The sequence below is a fragment of the Dromaius novaehollandiae genome, chromosome 2 (genome assembly GCF_036370855.1).
Source record: "Dromaius novaehollandiae isolate bDroNov1 chromosome 2, bDroNov1.hap1, whole genome shotgun sequence".
In the NCBI taxonomy this organism is placed as follows: domain Eukaryota; kingdom Metazoa; phylum Chordata; class Aves; order Casuariiformes; family Dromaiidae; genus Dromaius; species Dromaius novaehollandiae.
Window position 1 is genome coordinate 98,727,853 of NC_088099.1, and position 12,977 is coordinate 98,740,829.

General features: G+C 41.0%; 1 protein-coding gene across 4 annotated transcripts in view; it reads left to right on the plus strand.

Moving 5' to 3' along the window:
* JARID2 (jumonji and AT-rich interaction domain containing 2) overlaps positions 1-12,977 on the plus strand; it is a 235,812-nt gene that overhangs the window by 76,269 nt on the left and 146,566 nt on the right. Inside the window, exon 1 of one of the 4 annotated variants that reach the window (XM_064506996.1) lies at positions 2,227-2,346. The exons of the other annotated variants lie outside the window; for them this stretch is intronic. Within the exon in view, the coding sequence (XP_064363066.1) occupies positions 2,242-2,346 (105 nt within the window). The 5' untranslated portion in view covers positions 2,227-2,241. Of the gene's footprint in view, positions 1-2,226; positions 2,347-12,977 lie in introns of those variants that run through there. 4 annotated transcript variants of the gene reach the window in all.

Consider the following 12,977-nt stretch of genomic DNA (forward strand, 5'->3'; position numbering starts at 1 on the left):
CCTTGTGGCATTATGCCATTGCAGAAATGAGATGGTAGAAAGTAAAAACATTTAAGGATTGATTTGTGTTACTTTTAATAAAGTGGTGCCTGGAGGTATTAAGTTTTGGGGAAAATTCTGAATACTTCTGGAAGAAGAATAGGGCTGATCCAGATGTCTTTCCTTTTAACCCAGCCATCTAGCTACCCATACTTTTCTGGTTAATACCTTGTAAAATATTGCCTAATGTAGTGGATTGGTGAAGAAAGACTTTGAGATGAAATGTATCCTCTTTGGAAATACATTTTCTATTTTCAGCAAATAGTTCAATGTAAAGGCTAAGTTAAAAGAGAGAGGAAAAGAAAAATAAGTAACGTTGTCATAGAAATAAAGCTGGATTCTGGCATTGTTGGCTTTAGAAATGCAGTTTTGGACAAAGTTTATAGGTCTTGGCTTGCCAGACCTAAGAGTAACTCCTGTGGAACAGCTGAATGAAAGGAAGGATACCATAAAGGGAAATTAGGCCTGTGAAGAAAATGCCAACATTTTTTTTTCTGCAGACTGCAGCTCTGTATCAGCTAAACAAAGAAAAAAATGCAAGTGACTCAAAAAGCAATTTTCAATTTCCACCTCTGGTTTTAATCTTATGCATCCTTTCGTGTTTCCTTGCCAACATCTAGAGGTTTTCCAAGTACTGAAGTGCACAGGGTTTCCAGGGGTTGTAATCATATGTAACAAAGTTCTCTTGATAGAGTAACACTCACAAAGACAAAAAAACATTAACAGCTTTGCCTAAGCTGAACTCCTCTTTGCCCTTCTCACATCTCATGCAGAACTAAAAGAAGTGCTGCTTTTGGATGTGAACATATAAAGCCATATGATAGACTGCTTTGAGTGTGGTTGGGAGTAATTAAGATACAATGTGTTGCAGTCAGTGAGTCTTCGTAGATGCATATGTGTTTATATGGGTGTGTGTATCTATTTAGGTTTCCCTGTCTGAATAGGTATGTAGCTGGTGTATCTATGTTCTTGTATGTGTTTTCCTTAGTGTAAAGTTGATTATAGAACATTTCCTGTCCCAGGTTTGTTATAAAGGTAGGTAACAGTGTATTTGGTATTCCCTTAATTCATTACTGTGACTTTTGGGGCTTTTTTCTCTCCCTGCCCCGTGCCCCCCCCCCCCCCCAAAAAAAAAAAAAAAAAAAAAAAACAACCCTCGGATCTGTTACTACTGAGCAGCAAGTATACACTCATAGAAATATAATTTTTTAACTTTATCTTCTTCATTCCAGCCTGACTTTCTGCTGAAATACTTAACTCTGCCCACCTTATCCACTTCCCTTGACATCGTAAGAGTGTTATATACACTTGTAAGTGAAATCCTGGAATGCTTCAAATCCCCCTGACTTTTGCCATGACTTCATAGAATCTGTGATTTTTATATCATCCACCTTTTTGGATGTATACGCCTTCTAATTTTAAAAGGCTCAAAAGCCTTATTCCCCTGGCCGCTGAGGTGATTAGTGTGTGTGGTAGTTGATGTGTGGGTTTGTCTTTCTCACAGCTGCAAGACTCAGGAACTGGAGAGAAGCAGAAGAAATCCTAGAGCCGCAATTGTGCAGTCTGGCAATATTGGATATAAGGATCCTCACGTATTTAGTGAGATGTAATGACACAAAATTCACTGGTCCATATATATGGACATCTGTATGTTATTCAAGCACTGCCACTGATAGTTCAGCAATTACAAGCTACTAGAGAACTGTAGAAACTGCCCTGCAAAATTCTTAAATTGGTCCTTAACTTCACTGGGTCTTTTCTTGTTTCTAACTGTATTGTTTCCACAGTAAGAAATCTCTTTGTATTGCTATAAACAGGGGCAGTAACTTTAATCACATTTGCAGACATACGGGTACCCTCTGTAATTTTTCTCACAGCTCACGCAGCTCCAGCTCCTCTTGTGTGTTTTGGCCTGTTCTGAGTGCCGCTATAGCCCATCTGTTTTTCATCTGAGTGTGAGAGCCAATCTCCATTCTCCAGTCTTTGTGTATGAGCTAGAGTCTCCCTATCTGAGTGGAGCACAGTTCCAGTCAAGTGTAGATGGGATCTTAAAAGTGTTTTTCTAAATGCAGGGTTGATTACAGGGCCTGATTTACAGTCCTGGTTTACACTGGAGATTGGACTGTTGTAACTGCATTTCCTGACTTGATTGCATTTGTAATGATGTGTTTTTGTATAATAAAATAAAGGTGTGATTTCAGCATGGATAGGCGTTACCTGCACTTGGCTTTAACTGCGCAGCACAGCTGTAAATACATGAAAGAAAATAAAACATGTGAGGATGCAGCAGCATGGATTTCAGCCTGGGTAAGCAACTAGAGTACAAGCCCTCCAGGGACTTTCAAAATAGGTGGTGGTTTGATAGCTGAGACTGAAGCCTGTGCCATCACATCCTATTGTTACTTTTACTTACCTTCGTTAAAAACCTTCACAAAGTTATACAGACGTACTTGAACATTTGTTTCAAGGGTTCTTTCAGGTAAGAGTATAAGAAGCAAATTTAGAATTACTTGCAGTGAATAAGTGAACACTTTTTCCATACATCTGGATCTCCATGGAGTTTGAACTGTGTCTGAAAGAGATATTAGCTAAATTTGAAGCTATTTGAATCTATTGACTTCTGGTTGGATGTAAACTCAGTCCTCCAGTTAGACTGCATTGCTGTTCTGCATTTTCTTAGAAGTCAAATGCATTTCCAACACAAAAGGAAAAAAAGATTTTTCGTGAGCTTCTCTGAACTCCATCAAGAGTAGTAGCGTGAAATCAGCTTTTGTAGTTTTTTTGAACAGTTACTGTTTGGGAATAGCTGGAGTAAAGGGTTGGGAATTGGGGGAACAGAAGGAAGGACTGAGACCTTGACACAGGTAATGGTTAATTTCTTGTTCTCTTTGGTCTTGGCAGATGCCCTCATTTCCCCTTTCAATCCATCTGATCTTTGGCTCATCTCTCCAATCACACGATTCAATTCATTGCTCAACTTACTGTCCTGTTAATAACAGGCTCTTTTATTTGAAGACAGTCCATGCTTATGCCATGCTATTTACCCTCTCAAATACTGTTTTGAGGTCAGTTCTCCAAGAAGACTGTCCATTTATTAATGCATAATTCAGTTGTTAATTGCGCTCCCTATCTCATCCTCTGTTATATTTCTCTGTTACTGATTCCATTGATTTAGAAATACTCATTCTGTGTTTTTCAGGCATTACTGGGTTGTAAGTTACATTTTTGTAAATAACTTAATAATTTGTGAAAAGTTTCCCTCCATCTTTACTTAGCCTCCTTGTTTGTTTTATAGTATGCCAAAAATTTGTCCAAGTTCCAAATTGTGAAGTTGACTAATACAGCTGTATATCTGTAATGCTAAAGGGGAAATAAGCAATTTTTAGACATTTTAAGTGATTTCTTGGTAAAACGATTGGGAAAAGACTGCAGATGACACTGAATGTCGTGGTCTTGATTTCAAAAATGGAAAATATTTATTTATGGGTTGCTATCTCTTTGCTTGCTTCAGTTTATAGTAAATGATCAGTGACAGATTGGCAGTGTTTTGTTGCTGAAAGTCAAATTGTTAGTCTGACTACTTGCGGTATCCTTCCCTTCCATTTCTGATGCTGATGAAATACAACATCTGTTTGCACCTGTCGTAACTGAAAGAGCGGCTTAAAAAGGTGAAATCTTGGTTTTGTTACAAAGACCATCAGCATTTCCCCAGAGCATTGAAATTTCCTGTAAATGCAACTGACTTGTGGTAAGTGCTGGGGAGCAGGCAATGAGCTCTGAATCCCAAATCCTGGTGTCACTTAGCAGTCTTCTGTTCATGGCAGTGAATGCAAACACATGCAGTCTCCTTTTTCGAGACCACAGTTTGAAGAAAACTGTTTCTCTTGCACTTGCTTCCACCCCGCTTTTGTGTGTGCACTACGTCATCGTGCAGTTTTGCATTAGTTGACTTTTATAGGAAATCCTGTTAAGAAATTGTTTCACCACAACAGCTGTGAAATGTTAAAAAAGTGTATAAGAGGGGACTGTAACAGTGGTATTTTTCAAGAATGGGCACAGGTTCTCCTATGTATCCTGTTTATGAACATTGCCCTACAGACATTCTGGTCCATTGATTTACTTTTCAGTTCCGTCTAGATTTTATAATAAGCTGCAAAGTCCCTCTCTCTGATTGCCCTGTTTCTTTGACCCCCAAATAATGTCACTTTTTAAATAAGAGTATCATTGTTGTGATGGATTTGTTTCTTATTGGAAAAATAAAACCCACTTACTATAGTTTATTCTGACAAAGACATGGAAGTAGAGTCAGGTCAGCGTTAGTCTATTTGTACTTCTTAATTCATAATTACTGTATTACATTTAGTTATGTATTATGTAGAAACTTAATTATTCAGTCTTGATTGACATAAGATCTTAGTATTTGCTGACATGACCAAAAAAAAAAAAAAAAAATTGAAAGTCTCATGTTGTTCTCAGGTGTGGTAGAATCCTTCCCTAATTCCTAGGTCAAGAAGTATGCAAAGGATCTGCTAACCCAGCCCTAAACTTGCCCCTCTTAGATGAACTAATATGCCCATAACACTTGCTTTCTATATCTGTAAGGGAAAAGGAGACAATATCAGAATATGCAGGAATCATTTAAAGATTATTTTTAAAGATTTGATCTGTAAACTTGGCCACCTTGCTCAAAAACTTGGTGTAACATTTTAAAAGTTGCATTCTCCCCATCCCTTGAGTAGGAAAGGAAACCTGGGCCCTCTATGAGCCAAAGTGGAAAAAGTGGTAATTATGAGTTGGGTTTAGAAAAATATACACCAAAAGGGAGGTAAGTCTGCTGGAAATTAATGGGCTGCATTTATAGCATTATTACCTCTCTGAGTTTGTTTGCAAATGTTTGTAAGGGTGCAGAGTTGCAGATACTATCTGGAGTTGTGCTGTTGGAGCATTTTAAAATAAGCTGGCCGGAACGTATGTGCTAGTGGAACAACCCTCTATTGGCAGAGAATGGACTGGATGATCTAATGTCCTTTTACCATTTCTGTAAATTTTCTAATAATAATATGCTTTGCCCCTCTCCCTCAGTTTTCTTCTTCTGCCTGAAAATATAACATTAGTTATAGAAGCATGCCCACGTGTTGCAAGAAAAACTAGGGAAATTATGGCAAAGCATAGTTTGATTTATAGCTGCCTTGAACACTGTTCCCAGTGGAGGCTGGAAATATGTGACGAGAACTTCAGTGCTCCATTAGAGAGGAAGAAAGCTGACCACGCCTTGGAGCTGCGATGGCTGAGCAGAGGGTCTAGTCCGAGCCCATGCTACCTGGAGCGAGGAGGAGTAAAGCGGTTAGGAGGGGACGGGAAGAGGGTACTCGGCGCAGCGAGGAGACCCGTGCGCTCATGTCATCCTCCTGTCCTGTGCTGTCCTTCACCAGCAGGTTTCCAATCCACTGACAGACTTCAAGAAAATTGGAAAGAGGGGTAGAAGTCTCAAAGATAATTAAACTCCTGCAAGCTGCGAAGCTGAGCGGAGGAGGGAGGAGGAAGCCGGCTGCGCTTCCTGAAGGAGGAAGGCAGGCAGGAGGTGGCTGTTGCTGCGTCTGCCTGCAGATGGGCCTGCTCCGAGGTGCTGTGGGCGCTGGTGGCGTGGCGGAGCCAAGCACGCAAAGCCATAGGCAGCCGGGTCTCGTTAACTCAGCTACTCGCCCAGCAACTTGTTTTAATTAAGTCAAATTTATGTTTGTGAATGCGGTGTGCAAGATACATTTTATTTTTATTTGTGTGTGGCAGCCACCAAAGGGCTGTGAGGACGTCACCTGTCTTTTCGAGCAAGTGGAAGGGAAAAATGCACACCAGTGCGCAAGCCTGATCCTGATAAACGAATAATTAAGCAAATAGCGCCATTTTATTGCGCAAATGCAGCAGCTGGGGGGCCTGTAAGATGTTTGGCTAAAGCGGAGAGAGGCTCCTTCCATTTACTAATTGATTTCACTTTTAAACTTCTATAATGGCTTTATTTTCAGCTAAGTGTAGCAATAGAGATGGGAGGTGGGGACGCGGGTGAAGCCATTTTGTTGGCTTTCTGGATTAACCCCCCCCCCCCCCCCCCATAGGCTTGCTCGGGAGGCGTACGTGGCGCTTTGGGTGGGCACTGGCGTGGTGCTGCTGCCTGTGAGGAACCTTCTAGAAGAAGAGGCGGCTCCACACCCACACACCCCGCGCATGGCTGGCCATTAGGCCCCCCCCCCCCCGCCGGCATTTCAGCCTCCTGCTCTGAAGGGCCTTTGGGGCTGGCTGCTGGCAAGCTGGCGTGAAGGAAAAAGGAAAGGAAAGGAGCAAGTTGTTTTGTTCTAAAGAAGCTAAATCTCACCAAATTACGCCTTGCCTTTTCCTCTCTTTCAAGTAATCGTAGAAACCTCGCTGTGTAAAATGGGTGGATGGATCCGCAGGAGCTCTGGTTGGCGCTGGGGTGCCCTGACGGGAGCCTTCTCCACCTGGAGGCTGTCCAGCTTCCCAACATCCTTCCAGGCGCCGAGACTGCCTGGCCTCATCTGGGGCCGCCCCTGTGACTGCAGCCCCCCCACCCTTCTGCCTCCAAGCCTGGGAGATTTTGGGAGCCCCTTCCCCCAGCCCCCCGTTTCCGCCACTCGCCCCCCTCGCTCCCAGAGGCCCATTTGCAGTGCCCACAGCCCCAGCGTAAAAATAGGTCTGCAGTATACTCTCATTCAAATAGTAAGGGCTGCTTTACAGCTGATGGGTCCCTCCTTTTGAGCTGTATCCTCATTCCAGTTAATAATGCATGCAGGACCTTAAAACTGTTTTCTAAATTAAATATAAGATTTATTATGGAACCTGATTATGGTGCCATCTGCATTATAGATTGTGCTCTGTTGTGACTGCATATCCTGAGTCAACTGCATTTATAATTATGTACGTCTGCAAAGCAAAATAAGGGGGTGATTTCAGCAGAGCTAGGCAAGCAGGTGTTAGCTTCCAAAAAGTCCACGTAAAAATGCGTGATTTGTGGGTGAAATTGGACATGGAGTTCAACAGTGGCTTATTGTACATGTGTTTTTGTTAAGCATTGTAATACTAAGTACTTCAACGTCTGTGAATGCTTCATTTTGTAGGCTTATGTACTACACACTTAAGTGTATGAACCAGGTTTCCTAGAGATCTGCTGGCCTTTCACCCATCCTTGCTCTGTACCTCTTCCCTGCTCAGTGTGTTTCCACTTCGAACGCACTGTGCGTCAAGGGCAATAGCAGCTGATTATTGTTCAAAGGTAAAAATTGTTCCCCAGATTAGTGTTTTGCTTAAAGCAAAGGCTCAGGTCAGATTTTTTGCACCATGCCAAATTTTTTGTCCTGTTTTCTTCTAAAATTTTTCTTAGAGTATATCATGTTCCTTTACCTCTCTGAGGAAAAATTCTTTTTGCATCAGTAACTTTTTTTAAGGGCCAATGCTCTTACTGCCCTTCCCTTTTTCAGTCCCTCTGGAGGTGAATTTTGAGCTTGAGCTTTTATTTTTCCTCCCTTCCTCTTCCCCATTTTCCAAATGAAGGCGGTTTTCAGGTCAGAAACCAGTTCTGTAACAGGAATAAGGCCTTTCATTATTGTAGGAAGCAGGCTTTTTTGTGGGGATCTTCCCTGATTACCATCCACAGCAAGACTTAAAGGGCAGAATGGGAGAAAAATGGAGAAAAAGGAATGATTGCTTTTTGACTTTTTGTTTTATGCCTGTTTGTCCACTTTTTCATTGCCTTGATGTCGTGTGTATATTTTTGGTCATGGATCCAAGTTTCTAACCAATGGGATTTGATGTAAAATGTATTAGAGAATTTACAGATTTTTGAAAGGCCATTTACAGTGTTGCTGTCTAACATAGGAAGTAAATATTTTCTCTTCCCTTTCCATGTTTAAATGTCTCAGCTCTATTCTTGCACATTTTTTTTCAGCTATCCAAGCCTGGCTGTAGAAGCTAAATAAATACTGGGAAATCTAAATAAGATTACAGCATTACTTTGGTAACCTTTCTTGATTGAATGGGCAGTGGATCTGTCCATAATGTAAAGCACTTAATGTATTGAAGCATCAAAGAAAGCAAGCTACTAGTTCACCACTCAAGAGTTCAATTCCTGGATAATAACATTTATTTATAGGGAATAAGAATTGGTTCTGCGAGGGCAAAGTAGATATTGTCACTCAAAGCATGGTCTTTTTATTAACCTCAGATTTATATGGTTAAGTAATTGTTGTATTAGTAACATTTCTTGAGTGGTAAGGAGAAAAAGTAGGACAGTTGTGTGAAGAAAATGCTGCTTGTTTAGCTATACTAGATTTGAGCTAGATTGCCCTACTTGGGCTGAATTCTCATATGCCCCGCTGTAACAGTTGTATGAGCTATAATGAGCTTAAATTCAGAAACCTGAAGCTTGAGACATTGCAGCCCATGTGCTAAAGGAAGTCATGGACTGACACATGTACATTCAAAGAAATACATACATGTGCATAGCAAAAGGTGGAGGAAGGACTGTATGGAAGTGCCACTTCTTGAATCTGAGTTTTCTTGAATAAGTCAGTTGACAAAAATTGTTATTTTCTGCCATTTTTTTGTCTTTCTTTGTCTTTCTGTGGAGGTGGGGACGTGTTTCTCCAGAACATAAATTTACATATATTTAATGAATACATAGCTTAGTAGTAACAAATACAGAATGCTTAGATACACTTTTTGTTCCTTAGTATGACACTGTTCAGATTTAGAAATGAGGGAAAATTCTGGCTAGTTTTTCCATTTGTACTGTGTTTTTCCAATTTCCATAACATTTTAAATTAGGAAAGTTGTAAACTTGGTATGAGGTTAAAAGCTTGTTACAAAATAATAAAGGAGGATATTTGTAAAAGGAAAAAAAAATCTTTTTTCTTCATGGCCATTTTCTTAAAGCTGAAGTAAACATGAAGAAATTGAGTGAATTGCTATTAAGCAGCCTCCTCTGCTTTCTTATCACGTACTGAACAGACAATTGATGGCATATTTCCAGCTGGCAGAGCTGTCGAAAGGTAGCATGCAACTTCAGCTCCATTTTTTTTTTTTAACGTATGATTGTGCAAGTCTAACTAAATTCATTGGAGAGTAAATATTCATTCAGTATGTAAAATAAAGAATAAATCTGCAATTCGGATTCAGTGAGTAAACATTATCGCACTACAGGGCTTTTTCAATACAGCAGGTTCTTTAGACGCACAGATTTTCAAAGCTGATGTGATGATCAACTTGGTATCAACTGTTAATTGGAGTCCCATAATTCTCCTTATTGCTTTTTAGGGTTTTTTTTGAGGGGGAGTGGAGGGAGTAGCTACTTATGACCTATTTCCTAATGGAAAGCCATTTCAATCTGTCATCTTTTTCATAAATAGTGAAAAATATACTGTGTTTTGGTAGGTTTTATTTTTTCCACATAAGATACTTTCTTTGAGACTAATAATGGCAGTCTGCATTTGCTGCTCATTACGTCTTGATAATGTTTTTCCAAGCATTAGCTGCTTGTCTGAGCATTAGCAGCTTCTTGCAGTGTTCCTCTTGTAAAATAGTGGGAGGTGATAATCTGACCCAATTAAACTAGTGACATACTCCACTTGATTTCATGTAGAGCGGGTGGCTGAAATCCTGCCTTTCCCTCCCTGCCAGCCTCTGCCCTCCGTTGCAGCCACACACCACCATTCCGCGCTGAGGGCTCGCACAGCCACAGTTAGTACCACTGTCAGACCTGCTGCAGATAAGGAAATGACATGCTCCAACTGACACAAAATTCACTGATTGGACTAGGATTAGAGCACAGAAGTTCCCTGTGCTTGTATCCTCTGGGGCTGCTTGCATTGCCTGGGGGCATCGTAACGTATTGGGAATGCTTCAAAACACTGGTAAAATAGCCTACAGTAGCATGGCGTATGTGAGGTCTGAGCGGGCAACACGAGCTTCCAAAATTTTAAGTGGGGACAGACTCTATGTTTGCAGTACTTAGCAAAACTACTGCATTTTACAATTAATGAAGCGAAAAGTCTCAGCATAGGGCATATTAGTTGTGGGATATTTTTAAGATCAAGGTGCATTTCTCCACATCTTTTCCCATGAATATTGGTGCCTAGTTAAAACAGCTAATACCAGTCCAAAAGAAGCTATATGACTGTCTGTCTGTGCTTTAGTTTAGACACATACCAGAGAAGAAAATTGTTGAATTGCTCTTTCCTGACATGTACTATTTGAATGGAGTTGGTGTAAATTTAGTCAGTTCACTTTGTTGAATATCAAGAGCAGTGTGATATGTAAATAAAGCTTTATCAGACTAGATAGATTTAAAATTCCACAGTTGGTGAGGAAGCGTTAGCAGTATAATATAATACAAATATTTACACAGTAACTTCTAAGTCTTCAATAAGTGCTTAATATTTAAAATATGTGTTGTGAAAACATTGACTGATTAAGCTGTACCATTGCTGCTACATCTGTATGCCAAAACATGTGATCGCTAGGACGCTAGAGTAGTAGGGAGGAGTAGGTCACCTAGCAATGCAGAGGCATTTTAACAAGTCATGCCATTTTTTTTGTTAGGATTCTGCGTGATTTGCTCTCCAAGGCATGCTTAGCTCAATTCCTTCTTCCTGTTAAGAGCTGCCACTTTCAGAGGCTGCTGCATTCTTACAATGTGACTAAATGTGGTCACGTGCCTAGTGCATCGAAGACAGTTTCAGTAGCAAAATTGAGCTACCAAGTTTGTGCCTGCTCACAACAGGGAGTGTAATCACTGCCAGTCTATTCCTCTTTCTTGTGTCCATCAGGGAGATTTGAAAAGGAATTACCCTGGGGCATAATGATGGATGGTTAATCTTTTGCCTGCATGCAGAGTCACCGGAGTGGTTCTGAGCTCTAGTCCCTCTGCTTATTTTGCTGGGAAGAGAAGCTAGTGGGAGAGGAGATGCTCTCTTTGGGTGGGTGTATCTGCCTTGCCCAGCCCATCATTACATTCAGCCTCTAGTTCCAATATTACTCATCAGTGAGCTCACAAAACAGTAAAATCAATAAACTGCAAATTAAAATAAACAGAAACGCAGCTCTTAAACTTGCCTGGATGATTCTCTGCTGCCATCTCATTTGCCAAGTGACTGTAAGAGCAGATCCAATGTACTGCTGCTCTCTGATCTGTTTTCTTTCTTGCCCTTTTCTGGCTGCCCTGTTTTGCCTTCTGCAAGTGCACAGCAGAGCCAAAAACAGGGAGTGGTTTGGTATATGCTTCAAGTGTGAGAACAAGACTGAGTTTTTGTAGGTGGGGTGGATATGGTCTCTTCCACAAGTCACAGGCTTGATTACAGTCTCCCTTCAAAACTATTATTTTACTCTGGCATTGCTTGACATTATGCTAAATAGGATTTAGCCAGTTCCTGGGACGTTTTGGCATAAATCTGTTATTGATAATCTCTGCTCTGCCTAGACCCCAATGAGAATTTCATTTCACTAAACCATACTTTTCCACAGAGGAGCCAATGGGCTGCTTCCATCTAGCTCACAGTCTTTTCCGTGGGGAGGGGAGAAACGATGTGGCTGTTTGTGCAGGAAACCCAGGCCAAATAACCAAATGCTGCCCCTTTTCCTATTGCGGGGTAATGCAAAGAGCTGTTACCTGATGCTCACAAAGGGAAAGCCTCCCACAGTCTGTTGGCCTCTGCTTCCTCCCACTTTCTGGGCAGCAGCTCTGCTGCCTGGGTCAGGCTCTGGCAAGGCTGGAGGCAGACACTGCTGCGTAGGATGGAGGGGCCCAGAGAGGAGACTCAAAATCCTAACTTGGCATTTGCAGCTGCTGAAGTTGCAGGAGGTTTTGCTATCTCTGTCAGTGGGGCTGGCAACATGTTAAATTAGTTTTATCAGAAGGAAAGTGCAACAGCAGGTAATTTTCTCAGAAGCTGATATTGGTGACTTGCTCAGGTTGGTTTTAAAAGGCGGGTGAGGCCTTGTGAAAGCTCACCTGGGAAGGACTGTCTCTAAGGTAAGGCTGTGATGCTGGCCTGCCCAGTGACAGGAATAGGACCATTGCAGTGACCTTAAGTGATGCAAATGGAGAAGAGTTGAGACTTGCACAGGGATGATGCAATTCTAATACTGCTCATGATGTTTTTGCAAGGCGAAGAGCAAATAATCTTGAAATGAGCTGGCAGTTTTATGATTGGGTTTTATGAGCTTTTATGATGTTTATAATCTGACATTGAACTTGTAGTTTAAGAGGTGAAAGGTTTAAAGGAACACAGTAGCAAATGCAAACCAGTAAATTTCGTCTGAGTGGAATTTGGTAATGTGCATCTTAGATGTGTTATTGACGTGCTGGGTTTGCTGCTGAAGTATGGGGGATGCAGTTCACACTGTTTATCACCGAGCAAAACTGACTTCACCCTCACTACATGTTAAATACAGGAAAGACTTCAACTGAACTTTAATAGAGAAGAAGACGTAGGGGACAATCTGTTGACTGGAGACAACTGTCTTGGGTAGTATAACTGTCTTGATCCCAAAATGTAGTCTTTACATTTCCATTTTAAATTGCACCCACAAAAAATATTGCATATTGTCCACTTGTTTTCTTGGTTTTTTTTTTTCTGATACCAGTAAAAATCTAAAACCCCCTTGTAATCTTAAAACCTGCATTCATAAATGATGGCCTTTTCCTCGGTTCTTTTGGATAAAATGATCAATTTTGTCTGCTCCTTGTCTTGAGATTGTGCATTTAGTTCTTTTGGTGGGTGTTTGCTTCAAAGGTCCTTCCTACAGAAGGCCAACCAAAGTCTGTTACGTTTTTTTTCCACATGTACGGCATAACCCTGTTCTTAAACTGGCATTTCTGTTTTACTGAGTTGTATCTTACTGTCTTTTTGTGGGGCTTGGGGAGCAGCAGATTT